This window comes from Diadema antillarum, unplaced genomic scaffold (genome assembly GCF_040938485.1).
Source record: "Diadema antillarum isolate AM-2024a unplaced genomic scaffold, OU_Dant_1.0 seq00000229_RagTag, whole genome shotgun sequence".
Lineage (NCBI taxonomy): Eukaryota > Metazoa > Echinodermata > Echinoidea > Diadematoida > Diadematidae > Diadema > Diadema antillarum.
The window spans coordinates 877315-900988 of record NW_027271279.1 but is presented as its reverse complement, the minus strand read 5'-3'; the positions used below and the strand labels follow the sequence as shown (position 1 = coordinate 900988).

At 37.4% G+C, this 23674-nt stretch overlaps 1 protein-coding gene across 1 annotated transcript; it reads left to right on the top strand.

Moving 5' to 3' along the window:
- The first annotated feature begins 6981 nt into the window (after positions 1-6981).
- LOC139729243 (aqualysin-1-like) lies at positions 6982-22374 on the top strand. The gene is made up of 8 exons (XM_071640173.1): positions 6982-7110; positions 7769-7909; positions 10176-10302; positions 11442-11557; positions 12865-13006; positions 13582-13766; positions 20455-20626; positions 22244-22374. The coding sequence occupies exons 1-8, from the start codon at positions 6982-6984 to the stop codon at positions 22372-22374; spliced, it is 1143 nt and encodes a 380-aa protein (XP_071496274.1).
- Positions 22375-23674: the final 1300 nt, after the last annotated feature.

The following is a 23674-nucleotide window of genomic DNA, read 5'->3' as shown; positions in this document are numbered from 1 at the left end:
AATCATAGATTTTTTTTTGATTGAAGCATATGAATGGAAATTTTCTCTGCTTTCAAGCAAACAACATATTTTGGGATGTTTTCCAGCTCTAAAAAAAGTTAAGAGCCTCCATACGAGACTAGTCATCCAGTCACTCTCAAAAACGATAAAAATAGCAAATTACCTCATACATCAATAAAAATTCATTAAAAATACAAAAACCCTGATTCACACAACTTCCTCATAGCCTGCAGAAGCTTCTGTCCTCAAGCAATGTCAAACACTACCAAAGATGGCAATTTTCCACTTGACTGATTTTTAATGATTTCTTTGGTAAAAAATAACATTACCTCATCTTTGTACTGCCTTCCCGGCAGGCAATGCGCGAGTTGAATTAGGAGCGTGAGGCCTATACTCGTCTCCCGACGCGACCGCGAGTCGGACACGCTCAAGCCCAAAAGGTCACATGTCCTTTGATGCGTTGAGTGACGTCTTGCCTGGCACCAGCGAAGCGCCTCCACATGGCAGATGAAACTGGATCTGAACACTGATTATTATCACAATATGATCTTGTGCAAGCAACCAGGAGTAGCATTTTCAGAGAGAACGGTTCTCTTCGTTCGCTTTGAGTTCTCTGAAGAGCCAGTTCCAAAGGTGTTATCTTAGTACTTACTGCCAGGTACCCATAAGGGGCGATGTTCGCTTTTCCGAGGGATCGTTCATCCGAAAATGAAAGAACATTCTTTATACCGAAGATTCATTATTCTGAAACACACATTAGTAAATTCCCCATACCTACATGTTCGTTACTCTGAAAATCAAAAAGGTTTTTTTTTAATCCCAACATTTGTGGCGTTATGCCAAATATTCCTTGATCCAGAAGTTCGTTAGTCCAAAAATTAGATAAGGTTCGTTATTTCGAATGTTCATTAATCCAAAAATGACATGAGGCTCGTTATTCCGAAGGCTCGTTAATCTGAAAATGAAATAAGGTTCGATATTCCGAAGCTTAATCGTTAGTTAATCGTAAAAGAAGGTGCACATACAAACGAACCGTCGGAATTAAGAAACCTTGTTTCTTTTCCGGATTAAGAAGTCTTCGGAATAATGGACCTTAATTCATTTTCGGATTAACGAACCTTCTGAATAACGGACCTTACTTCACTTCCGAACTGACTATCCTTCGGAAGAACAAACCTTCGGAGTAACGAACCTTATTTCATTTTCGGTTTAACGAACTTTTTGAATAGGTAACCTTCGGAAGAACAAACCTGCATAACAACGAACCTTATTTCATTTGTGAATTACAGAACCTTCGGAATAACGAACCGCAACCCCCATTATCATACAACGGCATGCAGATAAACATGATGAGTAAAACAACTTACAGGGGACTTGAACCCGGGTACTCGGGTTTGAATGTCTAAAGCCTTGTCCACTGCACCACAGTGTTTCCCATACCATCAAAGTATAAGTAGGTGCAAAGTAGTCATGCGAAAGTTATGTTCTCACAATTTTGAGCAATCAAAAGAAACAGAGCCTTGTTAGGAAATTTATTATGAGAAATCAGGGAGGTGGAAAGAGACTCTTTCCACCTCCCTGGAGAAAGCTGTTGTGAATGAACTCGATGAAATCAACTTGATAGTGAACAGGAACACTTTCTTCAAAATGGGCAAAGTATTAAGAATATCTCGAATGTTTGTCAACGTATTGGATCAATGTTGACCTTGGGATTTCACTGCCGTTTTTTTTTTCCTTTCTTATATCAAGGGGCTGTGATGTTACTCGTGTCGCATAAAATCACGTATCTGATAACTTTTGATTATTACAATTATCACCATTAGCACCATAAGCATCATAACATGTTAAAAAGCGATGATATATTCGTATACAATGAAAGTGAAAGTGACGTTTGACAAAGTGCACGCTGTCATTGTCATTGATGTATGACACAGAGTAATGAAGACGATTACACAATTGTGCCATCACAATCATGTGATCAATCCGACTTTTTGTGTTGTCCCCGCTGTCGCTATTTTCTAATTCTCGTCCGATTTCGTTTGAAATTTTAAGAAGTTTGAACCAAGGCGACAGGAGAGATTGAAGGACGATAGGAGCGCGGAGCGGAGGATAAGGGGTAATTTTGTTAGAGAACGAAGAGTAACGAAAAGTAAGGGATTATAGATCGACTGATATCAAGTACATATATCAGCACCATCATGTAAGCGAGGAGTAATTAATCTATCGATAACGGTTGGACTATAAACGCATATACAGCTGTATATGTTTGGATAATTTTTAGCAAAGAAAATCTTGAGAAGACTGGAATGGCAGAATCTCGCAGGCATTCTGCTTATGCAAGGATGACCAAAATGACCCCATAAATATATATATCTTATCCTGACAGTTATCATTTCATGTGAAATATTTCACGTTTATACTTTCTTATGGCCTCAGCACAGTATCTCGCCCGGGTTAAGCATTCAATGACGAATTTGGCCGTACTCTCCGAGGCATATGAAGGAAAAATCTAACAAATGTAACTTTTGGCAAAGCTGTAGCAGAGACTCTTCATCACAGGGGCCGCCGATATATATATATATATATTTTTTTTTTTTTTTTGGGGGGGGGGGATTGAGGAGACCAGCCTCCCCCCCCCCCCCCCCACACACACACACACACACAAAGTTTCCCCTCGTAAAAACTGGAAAAAAATGAAATAGCAAAAATAAACAAATACAATTAACGACGGCCCAGGGTTCCGCAAGACATTCTTCCAATCAAGACACTTCCCCCTCCCCCGTCTAAAGCACCCCCCCCCCCTCACTATAAAGTAATATGCGGCCCCGCATCGTCCTTAAGGATGTATATGTCTACGCGGCTTGTAAGTGTATCTTGCTTAGATGTCAACATCTCGGCTTTAATGAATTCACTGAAGGAGGGGCGGGATAGCCGTCATCCGGCTATCTTATCCTCGTCAGTCACTTTCTCCGATAAAATCCAATCGAGTTTGCGAGCTCCATTTTCCTTGCTAAATCTTGTCTCAAGGCGTGACCGTAATTACAGCAAAATACTCGTCAGTGTTAACCCTGGTAATACCAAGAGTGAATAATACCATCGACATACATTGCGTATGTCGGCAAATGGTACCGACAGAGTTAATGCGTGTTTTGTCATTTCCGTTTGTAAGCCAGAAGCGACACACCCTGCCGCATTTTAATGTCCCGCGCTTTTACCGCCTGTTACAATCTATTTCGTGCTTTAATGTGCAAGCTGAAACCAGGCCGTCTGTGCAATTAAAACCTCAAGGCAAATCATTATTGCACGGAGCTCCGGGGCCGCGTGACACATAAACGCATGCATGCGATATGATTTTGTGGCTCCATTGTTTTAGTTTAATGTTGTATGTTATTTTCTTGCTTTATTACTCTTTAAACAAAAGTACAAACCCTTATGAATATTCAAATGAGCGAGTTGATGATGTCATACCTTCACAAATTTTCATATATGCTATATACGAAATTCGGGAAAAAAAGAAAAATCGGTAATACAAGTAAAAGCATCTTCCCATACCAAGATATATCATAATTAACATTTGTTGTTGTTGTTGTTGTTTTTAGTGGTTTTAAGACAAGTTTGAGATTTTAGTCATTTCTTTATAAATCATGGATAAGAAATTGTGAGAGCATGGCGTCGTCAACTTGCTGATCTGAATATTCATAAGGACTGGTCATGAAATGTTTTCCGGAAAAAAAAAACACCTGAAATTTCAAAATGTCATATCTTCCTTATTTCTCATCCGATTTATCTCATTTTTGTATCATTCTGTAGGAAATATTTTCCTCTTTGTGCTTTTTTTTTATTTTGGGGGTCGTGTACCCTGTGCTTACACAGGCAGCCGGAGTGTGCGTGTGGACAGAGGTCATGAAGTGTCCAGATGAGGAACTTAATACTGCCACCAACGATGGAGATGAATTAATGCTGTTGGAGCCTCCGCAAACTGTCTACATTAAGCCTAATTTCCATGCATTTCAAATTCTTATCTTTTGAAAAGACTTCGATACATTCTCCTGGTAGTCTCCTAGTAGTCTCCTTCCAAGTAAAAAAAAATAAATAAAATTTCACCTTTTTGTATTTTGAAAATATGCTGTTGTTGGGTTTTTTTAAGGATCATTGCGAAAATTGGTTTGCATCCCAAGTTAGAGATTATTTAAAGAAAGTTGTGGGTTATCATGGTTATGGGGTCATAACCCACAAATTTAAGGTGATGAGGTTATGATGATATAGGTATATTCATATAACGTATGGTATATCGTATTTGTATTTAGATTTAGATTCATTTTGATATTAGGGAGGAGGAATATATTATTGTTGCTACTGTTATGCAGCCATGGTATTATCATTCATAGATATTAGAGATTTATGAAAAACGATGTATTTGTATTTCGTGGGTCTTGTAACCCATAAATGTTTCTGTTTTTATAACTTATTGTATGCTTAACACTCATTGTCTTGAACTTGAATACAATCATGATTAAACAACAATATTTTTAGCTTTGTCCCTATGATTGCATACTGTTTATGTCATCTGCGTTACGATCTTGTCTTCCTTTGCTTTACGGTATGTATGATTTACGCAACTTGTAATCTTAGACGCTAACAAGTCTCTAAATAATTAATCGTTTAATTCTCCGAGTGAACCAACGTCCAAGTATGTATTGATGTTTTCAGTTTTCAGTTTTTCATTGTAGCTCACGATATTAGAAAGAGATCTTGATTTAGTATGTGATGTTGACTACATAATGCTAATTTATCAGATCGATGTCAAGTTCTCCCAATTAGTCAATATAATCTCCTCAATTAAATGCTATGTTATCGATAATTAGCTGTTACCTCACACGAGTGCTAAGGTCCGGGGGTACGTGTCACTATAAAACACATGGTTCATTCCCACCACAGCATGCTATGAAATAGAACCAAAGGACAGTGTAAAGGATTACTTTTCTACCACGTTTGTCTGGCTAGGTCATGGACTCATAACGGGCCGGATAGAAAAGTAGCTAAATCTAGGTGTGGCAGGGTTTAAAGAGATGGTTCAGTTTCGGTTGAGATGGGACTTCAGGTTTTCAACGTTTGTTTGTTTGTTTGCTTGTTTGTTTGTTTTTGTTTGTTTGTTTGTTTGTTTGTTTGTTTCTCATTATGACTTTTTTTCAGATAATGAGACCCACCTTTTATCAGGGTGGCTTCCTTTCACTTACTTTTTTGATATCTCAGCCATTTCAAAAACCGATTTTCATCAAATAAACTTTGAATTAGTCTTAGAATGGTATGATGCTTTTTAAAGTTTCTTGAAGTGGTTTCTAAGTATCTCACAAAGAGTCAAAAGCTGAGTCCTCACCTCAACCAATACTATCAACCCTTTAATGCTCCATCATAAATTGTAACTTTTGGTCCCCAGACTTTCCTCATTACCTGAATTTGTATGCATTTTGATAACCCCGGGTTCATAACCTGCGCGATGTGTTTGCAATGCATGCATACCCCCTATGTGTTTTATCCTTGTTTTTGATAAACTCGCCATCTTATCTGCTTTCTGGCTCTGCCTGGGATGGCAGCTGTTGATTAATCGAGATTAATTATCAAAATGATTATCAATAACTGTAGTAGCAAACCACTTCTACCGTCATTCTCAGCTTGTCATTCGAGGGGATCATACTTGGTGGTAAGTCTCTCTCTCTCTCTCCCTCTCTGGTGTGTAATATAGTTTTTCATGTCTGGTATTAGTCGAGTCATTATCATCATCCGCTGTTAGTCTTGTCAAATATTTACCCTGAATTGCTGATTTTCATCCCTCATTTACACAAACAACTTAACATTTAGTAACTTTGCAATGCATTATTGGTGCTGTGTTCGGTATTTTGTTTCCTGAGATATATCATTTTTAGCTTGATATATAGTAGATTTTGTAGTTATGTATATCAATGTATATGTAGCTATTGGAACCGGTCACTTGAAATGATTATCGAACGTGGATTCCAGCCTATGTATTTCCACATCCATCCAGATAAGATTGTATCAATATTTTCTTTGAAACTTACAGAATACAATGGATCAAATTCATAGAAGCAAATATTTCTGTCCGTCTTTCTTTGATTAGTTAATTGTACTTTGTCGTCGTTTGATAAAGACACAAAAGGACGCGGCAAAAAAAAAAAACGCGTGAGGTATTTCAATTCAATTCATTTTATCTCCATACTTCTCATTTGTGGACATTATAACAGAAATCAAACAAGTTCTTTCACCTTGTAAACAATGTGCAAAACACAACAATATACATGGTGATAACACAGTAATTATATGTAATAACTGGTCAAATTTGAAATCGAGATGGGGTTGATCAAAGAAAAGTATGGCGGGACCTACATGAAAGCAAGCTTGTTTGGCTGTAAGCCCCGAGTAATTAGTGTTTGTGAAGAAGAAACGGAGAACGGATAGTAGATAAGACCAGATGATGTAAGGGTGCCAAATAAGAAAAAAAAAACTAAAATGTGAACTATTACTGTGACCGAGATATCATTGGTTTCAGGAGGATTTGTATCTTAATCCAAAAAAAAAAAAAAAAAAACTCATCTTCCAAAAATGACTAGATCCTAACATATACATGTCTTTACTGCTCCAGTTCCTTTCTTTCGATTCTTCATTCTTGTCAATTCCTTTACATCAGACCAAAGAGGTATGAGCGAATGAAACCTCGTCTGTATACCTCAACATCATAGGATAATGCTGAGGGTTATTTCCACGTTGTATTCTTCTATACATGAGTTCAGGGCAACATTTGGATGAGACTTTTTTTCACAGGCATACATAGGTATATGAATAGGTATACATTGCCTGGTGCCTTCAACAAAATAGAATTACATGTTCTGTTCAATTTGCCACAATCATGCCGTAAATTGTCTTTTTTCTTCGAAACAGAAGACGTGGAAGATGAGTCACGTGATTATGAATTTTTTCCTCCTGCTGGTTCTCCTGGCGGTGGGCGTGACCGCCGACATCCCGGCTGACAAGCTTGTCGACATCCCGGCTGAGAAGCTTGCCGCCATCAAAGACCGCTTCATCGTCATCTTCGAGGTCGTGATAAGAACATAACGATCAAAAACGTGTGATACATCATCCCTCACACTCTTAATTTAACCTTAAAGTCCAAAGTTCAAATTTATTTTCATTTCCGTGACAAGTAAACAGAGAAATTATATACAATGTATAGGCAGAACGTATTTGTAATAAGTGCAAAAACGTAAATTAAACGAAAATACATACAGTTCAATGCCTAACCAAAGGAGGAATATAATGTATAAGAAAAGCTCCTTATCTAAATAATCCACTTCGTTGAATTAAATTATTGTGATTTCAAGGTGCTAAAACGGTATGTGGATATCATCACAAATGACTTCATCAAAACAATCGTTGTCATGTTAGAGAAGTTAAAATCAGGTTTGTACACATTTACTTTTGTTGTTTCTCGAACTGACAAAAGACCCTCATCTTTCTGATGTTGGCCTTACTAAAATAACATAAACTTTAAAGTTACGTGTCATGATATGTTTACGATTCGTATTCACCCTCTTTTTTAAGCTCTTTCCAGGAATCGGGTCACGCCAAACCTAGAATACATAAAGAGTCATAACTAAAAATGAAATCATAAGGTGAAACATGTTTCTATGCAGATGTTGACAACACATAAAACTAGCTCATAAAAAAAATGTTTTTTTGAAAATGATGTCGGCAGGATGATGTGGACGTCGACGAGCTCGTGAGTAGTCTAGAGTTTCAGGCGACGTCCATCGGGGGAAAATTCGACGTGGCTTGGAGATATCGTACGACGGTCAAAGGAATGGCGGTCACACTGAATGAAAGATCACTTAAACTTGTAAGACTATCATTTCAGACATTCTATTTGTGACCGTGCACCACAAAACGAACAAAAAGTCGCACACAGTGATTTTGTTGGAGGACTGAAAATAGGTCAACCTAACCAATCTTGAGTTTTTCGTATTTTTTTGAAAGAGCAAGTCACAGGAACTTGTGTTTTCATTAGTTTTTCTCGAACACTTTTTGGTAGAATAGTGTGATTAGTTGTTTCTCTTAGAACCCTCTTTTAATTTCTTAAAAACCCTGTCCACACTCTTCACTTTCAACTCCAGTAACTTTGGAAAGAATAATGCTACAGCATTGAAAGTTGGCATTAATCATGTACAGAATGTGCTAATGAAGCATGCTCAATTTCAGCTTAATTTGATAATCCCTTCATTGTTGTTGCTCCAGTGGTCAACATCCTCTTTTTTTGTTCAATTCATCCCACAGCTAGCATAGCTTGGTAAAGATTAAGCGTTTCAATACACCCTGTACTTCAGAGCCTGTTCTCTCAGTTCACACTTTCCAGAGTGTGTCCTTTCTTTCCAATATTTAGATAGGTTAGAAAAGTCCATTTGAATTGAGCCATACATCATTTTAAAGCTTAGAGTCTGCTCTTTCAGAATCTACTCTTAACTATAAATCCATGTCTGGTGATTTTTTGTTTGCTTTGTGATGCAGGGTCACATTTATCTTCTCATCCTCCTCTTTCGCACATCTTCGTTCGTTTGTTCCTCTTTTCCTCCTGTTCTTATTCTTTCTCCTTTTGCCGTAACCTTAGCATGCTGGTTACAGCTCGTTATTCCGAAGGTTCGTTATTCCGAAGGCTCTTTATTCCTAAGATTCGTTATTCCGAAGGTTCATTGTTCCGAATTTCATTTCCGGATTAACCAATCTTCGGAATAACGAACCTTCGGAATAACGCCACAAATTTTCGGATTAACGAACCCTTTTTCATTTTCGGATTAACGAACCTTTAGGTATAGAGAATTTGCGTGTTTCGAATTAACGACCCTTCGGAATAACGAACCTTCGGAATAGCGAACCTTCGGAATAACGAACAGCACCCATGGTTATGAACGACTGCGGATTTAGCTATTACCTCGAAGGTTTCTATTTGATTTGAACATTAACGTTTCTACTCTGATGACTTTTTATCACTTCTGTGTTCACAGAAAATAATTTTGTGACATCATAATCATGATGGCTTCTGAAGTAAGAAGACAAATGTACAGCGAGAGAGAGAGAGAGAGAAAGAAAGAAAGAAAGAAGGAGAGAACAGGAAAAAAAGAGTGAGGAATGTAGAAATAGTACAATGAATTTTTGTCTACTTTTTATCTATCTATCTATCTATCTATTGATTTTCTCGACATTATTTGACCATTCACACTAAGTTTGAACAATTCATCATTCGTATACCAGTTAACAAGTATAAGTGCTCTGATAACGATACAGAAATGTGACATGATATATGGCAGGTTGTTTTGCGTTAGAATTACTCAGTTGTGCCAGAATGAGCAGTAAAAGCAATACTTTAAGTAGATTGGTAAGATAATAATGACTTTTTAAAATTATTACAGTGTATTACGAGACCAAACGAAAGGCCATTGTCATGTACAGATGTGCATTGTTACGTCACAATCAGTAGCCATCGGGCGGCGCACTCTTTCTTGCGCGCGTGCTATTGGCCCAAACTTCGCGATCTTAAAGGGGATGGCTAGTAACTGATCAGTGGGAATCAGTGGGAATGCTGGAGGATGATTGTTCCAATCCTTGTGGGATTCATTTAAGAGTACATTATATATCTGTTGTTGTGTGAAAATTACTTGCTTCAGAAAGGTCTCACATTCAAGTAATGTGCAGTTTAATGTTTCCAGGTTAGCGTGCCTGGTCAGTGACGGGGCATTAATCTGCACATTACTTGAATACTTGAGAGTTGAGACCGTTCGGAAGCAAATGATTTTCACACAACAGTAGATATGGTACTCTTTAATCCCACAAGGATTGGAACAACCATCCCTCAGCATTCCCACTGATTCCCACTGATCGGTTACTAGCCATTCCCTTTAAGCTTCTCGATCTTTTACCAGTCTGACCGGTTTTCTTCGTCTGTAAACTTATACTTTTAGCTTTCAATGACATTTTTTCCCTCTTATTTGCATAATAAGCATGTCAATCATTGCATTTCTTTAAACACTGTAAATTTGCAAAGTCATATCATTTGTATTTTTTTGACGGAAAACAAAAACAAACAAACAAACAAACCTTTGTCGCCCTCCCAGATACGACGCATGCCGGGAGTGAGATACATCGAGACGGACACCATCGCCACACTCTTCTCAGTGCCGTGGGGATTGGACCGCATTGACCAGCGAGACCTTCCCTTAAACAACGGCTTTGATATCACAGGTAGCATTTTCCCTTATTAGAATGGGATATTTTCGCATTAATCAGTGTAATTCAGTTTGATTCTCCTTTTTACAAGTAATTCATGTCTTTTTCGTCGATAGTAAGGGCAGGAGATATCAAATTCAACAAGCTACAAATTACGAAGTGATTTCATCGCAAAATCTCTGAATGCTTGTATTTCATTTGCACCAGACCATATCTGTCACTTTAATTCCAATTGATTCAAATGTCAAAATTCCAAGATTCAAAACTTCAAAAGAAGTGAAAACTACATTCAAAGTGAGAATTACATCACTCCGCAGAAAAGAAATAATATTATGATTGGCTATCCAGGTTTGAAATCCTGTAAGTAAATCCAAGAAATATTTTATTCTCATTTTTTTTTTCAATTCATACAAAATTCTATTTTTAATTACACATGTTTATAGTCGATACAAATTCAAAGAAAACAAAATGTGCAATGCATTACAACAAAAAATGAATATATTTTGAAACTGATCGTTCATAATAGTCGCGTTAATTGAAAAGAGGGACCTAAGTAAAAGATAAGCTTGTAGGAATGTGAGCCACTCAATACATGGAACTTACAATATGATAAATGGAAAGGTACGGAAACACACACTTACAGTTAATACTAACAGTTTAGTATTGACTAACGGTTACAATTCGTTATTCCGAAGGTACGTTATTCCGAAGATTCGTTATTCCGATAGTTCATTAATCCGAAAATGTGATAAGATTTGTTATTCGGAAGGTTCATTAATCCGAAAATGAAATAAGGTTCGTTATTCTGAAGGTTCGTTAATCCGAAAATGACACAAAGCTCGTTATTCCGAAGATTCATTACGGACCCTATTTCATTGTCGGATCAACGAACCTTCAGAAAAACGAACCCTATTTCATTTCGGATGAAGGATCTTTGGAATAACGAACCCTATTTCATTTTTGGATTAACGAACATTCAGAATAACGCCACAAAAAAAAATTTTCGGATTAACGAACCCAGAGGTATAGGGAATTTGTGTGTTTCGGATCAACGAACCTTCGTAATAACGAACAGCACCCTTTTTGTCAGCTCGCATTCGATCCACACTGATTATGTTGATACTAGTTTTTATGGTTTGATGACTAACTAACAGGCACTGGAGCAGGTGTTACGATCTATGTTATAGATACGGGCGTCCGTGATACCCACGAAGAGTTTACTGGTCGAGCACGTCAAGGACCGGTCGACTTCGTTGGTGACGGGTTGAATGTAGGAGACTTGACTATTAACTTCCATCCTTTTCAACTCCTTAAAGGGATGATATACCACTGATTCAGATGAGGACTCATCTTTTAAGTTTTTGCGAGATACATGGAAATCACGTATAAAATGTTTAAGAGCATACAATTCTGACAGGAATTCAAAGTTTATTTGATGGAAATCGGTTTTGAAATGGCTGAGATATCCAAAAACAACGTAAAACAAAGCTATCCTAATAAAAGGTGGGTCCCACCTTTAATTGGGATTGCTTAATTGTGGGTATCTCAGCCATTTCAATACCAATGCTAATCAAATAAACTTTGAATTCTTCTTATGAATTGCTCTGCCATGTATTCATAAGAGGTTTCTCATCATCTCACCAACATAGTTGAAACCTGAAGCCTCATCTCAATCAACACTATACCATCCCTTAACCTTTGTCAGCATTTCTTTCCTATGATACACGCTTCATTTTCCTTCATTGTAGGTGATTATAAAGACCAGCGAATCCAAATTCATTAGTATTCATGAAATTCTTCCCTCGAGATGTTATTCATTGCAACTGATTGACAAATTGTCCTACATCGACGTAAATAAGCACTGGCTTGATCAGTGTTTAAGTAGAAGCCATGATAAAAATCATGGGCGTACGTAATCGAGCAGAATTCGAACCTACGACCTCTTGATCTCCGGACAGATGTCATCTCCACTAGACCACGGAGCCGATGTTATAAAGATTAGAACCAACACTTGCTGTCGGACGGGAGATCGGTGGTCTAGTGGCGATGGCGCCAGCCCTTAAACACTGATCAATTCAGTGCTGATTTACGTCGATGTAGGGCAATTTGTAAATCAGTTGCAATGAATTCAAACTTGTTTTAACATCCTTTCAGGATCACATGGCATATTTTGTTTTCACAATAATCCACTGTTAAGCTACGGAGCCACAACACAAAGTTAAATGTCTCACTTTTATTTTATGCACCATTCAAATTCCTAGCCTTTCATACTTTATAATCTTTGAGCGAAACTAAGAAGCATGTGTGACTATCAAATGTTTCATGTTAGTGTTAAATCATGTTGTTGTTGTTTTTTTAATTAATGTCCCGATGGCAAAATTTAGATAAAGGTGTGCTATCTATCTTCTGCATTCAAAAATTCGTAAAATTTTATTGGTGTTTACAAAATACAGATTCATACTCCCATCTTGTATCAACCTTCATCATTATTTTTTAGCAAGACTGATGCATTTTGTTGAAGCGTATATATACATACATGTATCATCTTATCAACCATGTAATGGTTGCCTGACTCAGGGAAAAGACTGCTATGGGCACGGTACTCATTGTGCTGGAACAGCAGCGGGCGCTATTCATGGTATAGCTCGTGACGCACAGATCGTGTCCGTTCGTATCTTTGACTGTGACGGCATCGGGACGGCTGCTGATGTTGTCGCTGGTAAATATTTGTTTGTAATAATCTGGAACCTTGTTTGTTCTACATGATCTGGTCAGACATAAGCCAATTATTATTGGCTTCTTAGCAGGTAACACCTGGGGGCATTTCATGAAGCAGTTTGGTCGGATATTTTTTTTTTCCGACAAACTGTTGCAAGCTACTGAAATCCTTGCATTTGATTTGCTGAGAGCAAATTTGTCCGACAACTTTGTCGGACAAAATGCTTCATGAAATGCCCCCTGGATACACTGCCTCCTGGTAGGTATCACACGCTTTTCCAGTATCAACGTACCATATTACGTCACAATGACCTAAGTGACCTTGGCACAAGTATTGACAAAGTTCGGAATTTGATATCCTGCTCAGTTGAACGATATCCTATCGTATCTTAAAATTGTATTGATTATTAATGATGAAAATGGATTAAAAGCAAGTTACATACTTTGGGCGTTTCCCAATAAGAGAAAATGATACTTGAAGCAGGTTGACATACACATTCCTTCAGCAGCATGAGTACAACTTATGCCCAGTTAATGACGGTAACATTTTGAAAAGGATTTTCAATTGACCTCCAGCCATTGACCACACTACGGCCAATGCTGTCCTGCCCGCTGTCTTTTCGATGTCCTTCGGTGTGGTTGCACGGAAGTCAGTGGACGAGGCTGTGGACAGAGCGGTGGACCGTGGTATCGTGGCCGTAGCAGCGGCCGGAAACTCTGACGGGAATGCCTGCGTCTACTCTCCGTCCCGCAGTGAAAAGGTCAGCAGCAAGAATTGAATGATATTTTGACTTACGAGTGTTCAGCAATCACACTAATTGTAGGGGAACAGAATTGAAGCAAAATTATCTTACCTTTTCGCGTTCAACACAGGAGGGAAAGTAATTAAAAGTCTCGATAAATAATCATTTTATTGTCGACAAAAATGTGGTAAATGGAGAAAATTAACTTATCATCTCACATAATATAATGACCCCTACTCGATACCGCAATGAAGAAGACGATGACTGGGCTGCTACACTAATTTTTGCAGATTTAAAAAAAAAAAGATAAAGCTTAAATTACTACTTCAAAATAGTTTGATTGATTGATTGATTTTATTTCCGCAAAATAAAAAAATATGTACATCACTTCTTATTGAATAATACAAAGAAATTATCACAAAAGTACATGAAACTGCGGCTGGATAGCCCTACTCAGCTCCGCCCTCATGGTGGAGCTGTTCTACCGAGGGGTCCAGAAGAAAACACACTCGGTATATCTGAAATTAACATGCAAACTTGTATCAACAAAAACTACACTAAACAGAATTAAAATAACATCCTCTACTACCCTACAGTTATACGAACACTATTACCATGATGGCAATAAGCCAAATCAAGGAATTTAACAAATGTGTACATCTACGCTTCAATGAAATAGAAGAAAAAGAAAAAAAAATACATCTACAAATATACTCAAATTAAAAATTTGATACTATTATATAAACACGATCCTCTATAACTAAAAGACTTACGGCAGTATTGAGTTTTGGGTTTTGGAAGAACAAGAGTACCCACAGAACGAAGATTATATGGCGTATCGGAAAATCTAAACATCTCTTTTAAATACAATGGAGAAATATTATTTATGGCCTTAAATGTCATGGAATACAAATGATCTTTGCGCCGGGATTCTAATGTTTGAAGGTTCATCAGTGTATGAATTTCTTGATTTGAGACATACTTATAAGGGTTCACTCGAAGAATTATTCTCAGTGCCCTATTTTGTAATTTTTGTAATCTATCTGTGTGTTTTACCGCCGATGATCCATAAATAATATCGGCATAATCAAATAATGGGAGAATGAAAATTGTATATATCGATTTCAAAGTTGAAATATTTACATAACTGCGTAAACGGCCCAGAAATTTCACCATTTTAACGATATTCTTACACATTGTATCTATATGCATATCCCATTTCAGCTGTTGATCAATCATAACACCGAGGTATTTCACAACATCCTTCTGTTCTATTCTATTTCCAGAAATAAATAATTTTAATTTATTACATTTACTTAAATTATAACGAGAACCCAGTAACATACATACTGTTTTTTCACAATTTACACTAATCTTATTTAAACACATCCATTCATATATGTTCTGCAGGTCAGAATTCAATACACACTCTATTTCATTTACACTTTTCCCCGAACAATATAACACTGTGTCATCTGCATACAGATTTACTTTACATCGATCAATATAGTCAACCAAATCATTGACATAAATGATAAACAGCAGTGGCCCGAGAATTGAACCCTGAGGCACACCGTGATCAACTTGTTGTAATCGTGATTTTGTCGAGTTTATCTGAGTGCAAATATGTCGTCTCTTCAAATAACTTTCGAACCATTTTAGACTTTCCTTCGACACCCCTATTTTACAAAGCTTCTGTATAAGCAAATCTGTGTCCACAGTGTCGAACGCTTTACGTAGGTCAATAAAGACTGCACCGACATAGCAACCGTCATCTATGGCCCGATACCAGTCATCCGTGACCTTTAACAATGATGTGACAGTTGAGTGTCTTGACCGAAATCCAGATTGTTCCTGGTTCAATATGCTATTATGTTTTAAGTAGAGAGACAGCTGTGACTGGACGATCTTTTCCAGAACCTTTGAGAGAGGTGAAAGAATTGAAATCGGCCTATAATTGTTAGGCAGGGATTTGTCTCCAGATTTAAAAACTGGTATTATTTTTGCACATTTCCACCGATGAGGAACGATGCCCTCTAACAGTGACCGATTAATAAGGTAAGTAAGTGAATGCACTATGCCAGATGCAGATAATTGTACAATTTTAACTGAGAAACCATCTAGACCAGTTGACTTTTTCGCTTTGAGTCCTTTGATGACTTTAAGTACCTCTTCCTCATTTACTACATGCAGAGTCAAACTTGATTGTGTTGAAACTTCATTTACAATACATCGTTGTACATGAGGAATTTGTGATGCCAGATTTACACCAATGTTTGCAAAATAATCATTAAAATCATTAACTCGTGCAATATCATCATCGACTGAATCAGGCGACTTAGGTCTACTGCCTGATGAGGTTAATTCCCTCAACACATCCCATGGTTGATTTGGCCTAGATTTTTCTGTCAGCCTCTTCTTATAGTGATTCTTTTTCGATTTCCTAATCAGAGAAGTAACTTTGTTTCTTATCATCTTGTATTCTTCCCATAATTCATCATAATTAGCTTCTAAAATATGTTTATGATTTTCATCATTTCCATCCAAAATACGCATATGTACCTTTTTAGCTTTTCCTTTTAACTTATCTCGTTTTCTCATTAATACAATAATCTCCTTAGTCATCCAGGGTGAGTATTTATTCCTGACACGTGTCTTTCTCACTGGCATGTGTTTATTCACTACCTCAAGGAAAAGCTCTTCCCACACTTTAACAGCATCATCAAGGTTTGAAGTATCTTCTACAATACTCCAGTTTTGGTTTCTTAAATCATCGAAATACAATTCAGTATCTATATTTGTCATTTTCCTGTATATTATCGTACGCGGGTTACATTTAGTAGTTTTGCATCTCCATAACAAATAAGACATCGAGTGGTCGCTCAGACCATTATGAATGACACCATACGTACTAACCATCTCTGGATTGTTTGTAAGGATATGATCTATCAAACTCATTGAATTACACGTGATTCGTGTAGGTTCCGTAACATTGATTTAGTGTAATGCAAAAATATCATGAATTTGTTTTAACATTCTAGTTTGTATTGACGGTGACGTTTTTAATAGATCACAGTTTAAATCGCCCATGATAACAATATCAGTATTAAAAGAATCAACAAAAGTCAGGAATTGTTCATACAAATCAAATGTATCATTTCCAATGTTTGGCGGTCTATACCATGTAACAAATGTAATTGCCTTTTCATAATCAAACCTTATGTGGATTGGTATTACTTCAAGGTTTGTTATGTATGGATGATTTAACAATTCATATTTCATATCGTCTCGTATATACACTGCAACGCCACCTCCATTTCTATTTCGGTCTTTGCGAATAAGATTATAGCCTTCAACTTTGAGCTCATTATCCGAGACAGAATCATCTAACCATGTTTCATTTAGAGCTAAGACTTGCACATCATTTTCGAGTAATATACACCTTATCTCACATAAATTTCGTAGTAAGCTACGGATATTCAACTGTAAAATCTTGACACCTTTGCCCTTCAGTTCTGCAAAATGTAATGAATTTTTTACTGGAGAATGAATTATTCCATTTTCATCATTATCAGATAGTTCATCATTGATACTCTGTTCTTCTACTGAAGTGTTCAACGGAAGGTAGGTAAATTGACACTTTGAACATTTCCAGTTCCAGAACTCAACATTTGGATTATCATAATCTTTAACACATATACCAGCACATTTTATGTGTAGCCACTGAGAGCATCGTGTACACTGAATTCCCTTTTGATTACTTCGAACAGATTTTTGACAACCAACACACGGATACTTGGGTCCCATAAAAATAACAAAGGGGGCTTCCTTTCTTTTACTGCTATAAAACTGCTTTACAGAAAAAAAAGAGGGGGGGGGGGGTTTAGAGTCTATTTAGGTCTTCCTTGTCATGAACTTGTCGTATCATTGTTCCACCGTTCGTAGTTGGGACCAGCACTAGGATGCGACCGTCTGACGACCATGCGGCTTTGACTTGTGGTACCCTTTTCGCAGATTGGAGAAGTTCGGAGTTTTGCTTCGTGAGGTTTTCGTCGATTCCGATCCCTGTCCCTTTCAAACGTCGTCGCTGTGACATGACCTCGCTACGTGTCCGGTACGTTGTGAATTTCACGATGATCGGTCTCGTAGGTGTTTTGCGACGATTGTTGCCTCCGCTTTTTTCCAGCCCTTGTCGCGGTTGGATACGATGCAACCTGTCGATGTCATCAGCCTTCAATTGGATGCCCAGGTGTCGGGAAAATATGCCGCGGACTACCTCTGTTGTGTTCTCCGACTTTGATTCCGGTACTCCAAATACCATCAAGCAATTGCGTCTGGAGTATTGTTCCAAGGTGTTCAGATTGTCCTGCAGTTTCTTGACGACAGAAGCCTGTGTTTCAAGATTCTTTGTGAGAGAAGACACCTCCTTTGTCCTCTGATCAAGCTGGGACTCCAAATCTATTATCTGCCCCTCGGTCTTTTCAAGTCGATCAACGAACTCTCCAAGCTTCTTTTCAATGGCCTTACAAACCGCTGACTCAATCGCCTCTACGAAAGCCTTGCTCTGAAAAGATTCTTTGACTATGTCACGAGCAATCTGCTCTATTTGTTCGACCGTAGGCTTCGATGTCTTAGACATTGTTCGGTTTCAAGACAAGATGGCGTCGAAAAAAAGCACACAATGTCAAAGCATATATCTCTGTGGCATATGAAACACTCAACCAAAACACTATATGTATTCCATACCGACAAGAACCACAAAACAAGAGTTGAAGTGTAAAATGCCACACGAAGTATATAGTAGACTTGATCGTAGCGGTATGTATCAAACCATTCTAAAGTCGGGGCTCAACATTCTTGTCGCAAACTTCAATCAAGTGGCGAAGTCGAAAGATCGCAACATGTGGGACTACACATTCAGATATGTGACGCTGGACTTACTCAGTTTGTCAGCAAAACTTGCTATTTCAGGCGCAGAACATGTCTCTCGATATCCAGCTTGTGGTAGATTTGTTCACATTTTTATCCCACAGGAGCACAACGACCGTCCAGGTTGAAATGTTATAGAATAGGAGAGATTTAGATGAAAATATCACCACTTATGTCTCATCACGTCTCACCACGTCTCAACACGTACACGATGTTCATACAATTACTAACATGTTTATCAGTAAATATTTCTATCTATTATGGAACGCATACTATTTCTAGCTGTTATACAATACTTATATAGATTCTTCCAATTGCCACTGCTCGTCCGATGGAAATCACTGAAAAGTATCATTGCACGCTTTTGCAGCTGAGTTATTCCTCACGTGATTTTTTTCTAACAGAGTTTTAAAAAATGTTGACGTGGGGATAGAAACGACCGATGTAAAATCAATGTTAATGAATATAATCAATTTTGAGTATTGTTAAATACAAAACGTGAACAATAGTTTTATTAAAGTCGTTTGACGAATAAACCGCCTACATGTCTAATTGAGAAAATTAGTGATATCTCCTCATTGTGGCTTTATTGCGAAATTCTTATGTGGTAGGACGTTTTGCGATACAAGTGAACACATGCATCAAATGTGATATCTCGAATGCCTGCGTCTACTCTCCATCTCGCAGTGATATTTTGACTGACGAGTGTTCAGCAATCACACTAATTGTAGGGGAACTTACAGAACCGAAGCAAAATCATCGTAACTTTTCTCATTCAACGGAGGAAACGCAAAATATGAGGTACATGTGGAGAAAGCACTTTGAAGTCTTAATGAATAATGTGTTATAAAGAACGGTTTTATCGTTGACAAAAAACGTGTAAATGGAGCAAATTAACTTCTCATCTTATATCGTAGTGACCCCTATTCGATACCGTCAGTTACTGCTATACTTCTACGGCGATGATCGAAGACGACACCCGCTACTATTATATACTATTATTAATGCTACTGTACTATCAATATGATCACGTCTACTTTTTTTTTTACTTCAGACAGTTTTTTTTTTCAAAGGGGCCTTTTGAATCCATGAATCTACGATGTATCTGCCATTATGTCCTACATGTTAAAAGAAATGGTATAGTGTTGGTTGAGCTGGAGATTCAGGTTTCCAACTTTTTTTTTGTGAGAAAATTAGAAACTTCGTATAACTAATATAATTTATTAAAGAGCATAACATTATAAGAGGAATTCAAAGTTTAACTGATGAAAATTGGTTTTTGTAATGGCTGATATTAATGGCTGATGTAATTGCTGTATGTTATTAATATTGGATCAGTATTGTATTTTTAATTGGTATATGTTGTATTCTTTATTTGGTATATATTTGTTTTTGTTTACCATTTTCTTATTTGTTGAAACGTTTGAATATGTATATGCATGTAAATATTTGATATCTTTTCATTTTTGAAGCGCCATGAGCACTGAAAAGTGGACCTGTGCGCTATACAAGTAGCCACTATTATTATTATCATTATTATGTATCCAGAAATGAGGTCCTCATAAAAAGGAGGACCCACTTTGTTTTACATCGCTGTCAGATAATTAATTTAGCCATTTCAAAGTCGGTTTTCATCAAAATAATAAACTTTGAACTCCTCTTAGAATTATTGTACGTTCTTTAATATTTCGTAAGTGGTTTTTAATAATCTCGCAAAAAAAAAAAGATTAAAAATCCACCATCTCAACCAAAATAATACAATCCATTTATGCTATAGGCGATATCTGTGGCCGCATCGGACAGCTCCGACACACGAGCCTACTTCTCGAGCTATGGTGAGTGCGTCGAGATCTTCGCTCCTGGGATCAACGTTGAGAGCGCCTCGCCGTACTCTGATTCAGACATCATTCTCATGGACGGAACCAGCGTTGCGTGCCCACATGTTGCCGGTAAGACATTAGCCGCAGTCACACTGGCCAAAGATCGCATAGTTCAAGATCTCTAAAGTCTTCGTGATCTTTTGTCGTTTGTCCACAGTAGGCGCGGTCAGACTGGCAAAAGATCGAGAAGTTCGAGATCGCGAAGTCTTCGCGATTTTTGGTGGTCCGTTCACACTGACAGCCAAACTTCTCGATCTTTGGATCTTTGGATCTTTGGATCGAGAAGTTTCCGTCACTGGTGCTACATGATTGTAGTGCACAAGAAAGAAGCCATATGCCGTCTGACAGGTATGAAATGATTGTGACGTAACAATACACACAGGTACATCCCATTGAGACACCGCCCGAAAACCATCGATCGATGCCGCAAGCAGGTGGTGGACTAGTCACGTGACAAACTTGGCGCAGTTTCAGTTGCGAACTTTCAAATACATTGTATCCCTAGTTTGAGCGGGAAGTCTCTAGGCAAATTTCCTCGAGAAGTTTCGCGGGAAGTTTGAGTTAACACGGGCAAAACTTCGAGATCTTAATGTTCGCGATCTTTTGCCAGTGTAAGGTCTTATTTACCCAGGGTAGCCTCTTCAGTGTTACCACTGCTCTACCAGAGCGTGACCGTGGCTGTTTAGTAGGCACGGACATGCCAGAGAATATTCTATACCAGAATTTCTAGTCACTACTCCCCGACTCGCTTCTTCAACATCAAAATTATAGTAATGGTATTGCTGATCAGATTCACTTAACCTCTTGGTATGGCATTAAACGAATAAGAGTAGATCAGATCCTATAGTTGTTTTGTGACTTGGAGCTCTCCCGAAATTCAGGAAAATATGAATTGTTTGATTCTGTATTGCTTACCGTGAGAAATGGTCCATGGACAGTATCCTTTGTGATAAGATAATTGTGCTTTATTGATATTGTGTGTGCGCGTTTGCGTTTATTTTACTCTTTATCTGATATCAATACTTATTATTTTTTTAACCATCTACCAAGTGTTCTTTAATGCAGTCGTATCTTCGTTTTTTTTAACGATGTAATCATCTTGCGCAATTCAGTCTTTTGTTTGCGAGATATGAATATTTCAAGAGAATTTTATTTATGTACCTGCATCTACCTACCTACCTATCTATCTATCTTATCTTTCTATTTCACGGGTAGTTTTGCCAATATCTTACACCCAGGTTCTTTGTGTGTTCATGAGAAATGGACGCGCTTGTCGAATCCCAACTAAGCTTTTCTTGGTGGCTAAATAGTTGCCACACGGCCGGTGATATCATTTTGATCATTTAGAGTCTCTTTGCTCAATCTGGCGCATTGTTGTTATTTTTTTTAAATTTTGATGTTTAATTTACTATTTCCCTGAAAGTGACATCCTTAAAGGCGTTACAAATACATTGCATATGGATTGTTGACAAAATCTTAGTATTACGACAGGGTTCATCCCTTGTTTATTGCACTATTAACTTTGGTCATAAATTTGGTCATGGATTTGGTCATTAACTTACCTAGATTTTCATAAATCAAAGAATTTATGTTCCAGTATAACAACTCTTCCATCTCTCTCTCTCTCTCTGTCTCCTTCCCTCGTTGTTGTTGTTTTTTTTTTTTTTTGGGGTTTTTTTTCACCAGGTGTTGCTGCCATTCACCTTGGCAACGGTATCCCGGCAGCCGATGTCCGGAAGCAGATCATAGACAGCGCCACCAACAACAGACTCTCTGATACCAAGACGGGAACTCCCAACAAACTCCTGTACATATGAGACTAGATTTCCCCTTATCAATCTGCCTCTATTCTCTACCATAGAAGTACAGGTTTCAGAAATAAATTTTTCCCATTTACTTTTAAACCTATAAAAAGTGTAACTTTTTTCCTGTTTACTTTTAAACCTGTAAAGTGGGTGATTTTATGATGCATTAACAGTAGGTGTTTGAAGTTTTAATGAATGTGTAGTACTAAGCCATGATTAGATTTTGTGATTTTTAACAATTTCTCATCAGCGGTGCTTGCGTCTTCTGGCATCTTAATATTACCACAGCATGACTGTGTTGTAAAAAAAAAAAAAAGAATGAAAATGTGACTCTTCATACCTTATCCGTTTATTCCATATTTTGATCAGATTTTCCCTCTGTGTTCTTCAAAATAAAACACTGAATAGCAAAAAGAGATTTGTTTCTATTTGCATTTCATGATCTATTGCTGTCTACATACACACACACACTTACGCACACATACACTTTAGATACATACAACAGTATACATATTCATATATCTTTATAATTATGTGTGTGGTGTATTTACATATATGATATATTCATATATACCATATTTTTGCCTACACCCATAAAAATCCAGTGTATCGTCAACTCATAAGAATATTTCAACTACAAATGGAGAGTTTGTTCGCAAAAACCGATAAGTCCATATTTAAATTCATGAAATTCTTCCGTCGAGATGTTTTCATTGCAACTGATTGACAAATTGCCCTACATCGACGTAAATAAGCACTGAATTGATTAGTGTTTTAGTAGTAGCCATGATAAAAAATCATGGGCTATAAGGATTGGAACCAACACTTGCTGTCGGGCGAAAGCTCGGTGGTCTAGTGGAGATGACGCCTGTCCGGTGATCGGGAGGTCGTAGGTTCGAATCCTGCTCGAGTATGTACGCCCATGATTTTTTATCATGGCTACTACTAAAACACTGATCAATTCAGTGCTTATTTACGTCGATGTAGGGCAATTTGTCAATCAGTTGCAAAGTCCATATTTGCTAAATGGAGATATTTACAATTAAAGGTCAAGAAAAATAAAGGGAATGATAAGAAAATTTTTGCTTCTTTTGACCATAACTTCAAAAATGTACCTTTATATGTAATGACCAATATATCATTAAAAAAGTATTATTTTGTACTTTATGACAGACACCATAATTTAAAATCTTCAAAAATGGACTTATTGGTTTTTGCAAACTCTTCAAATACATATATAAGTATATATATATGAATATATATATATAAACATATATATATTTATATTTAAAAACACATAATTTTCTACATA

What these genes read in the sequence shown, in the direction of transcription:
- LOC139729243 (XM_071640173.1), top strand. Translation starts at nt 6,982, where the DNA reads ATGAATTTTTTCCTCCTGCTGGTTCTCCTGGCGGTGGGCGTGACCGCC. An exon ending in GCTTCATCGTCATCTTCGAG is followed by an intron (nt 7,111 to 7,768) that starts GTCGTGATAAGA and finishes TGATGTCGGCAG; the next exon opens with GATGATGTGGACGTCGACGA. An exon ending in CTCCGTCCCGCAGTGAAAAG is followed by an intron (nt 13,767 to 20,454) that starts GTCAGCAGCAAG and finishes TTTATGCTATAG; the next exon opens with GCGATATCTGTGGCCGCATC.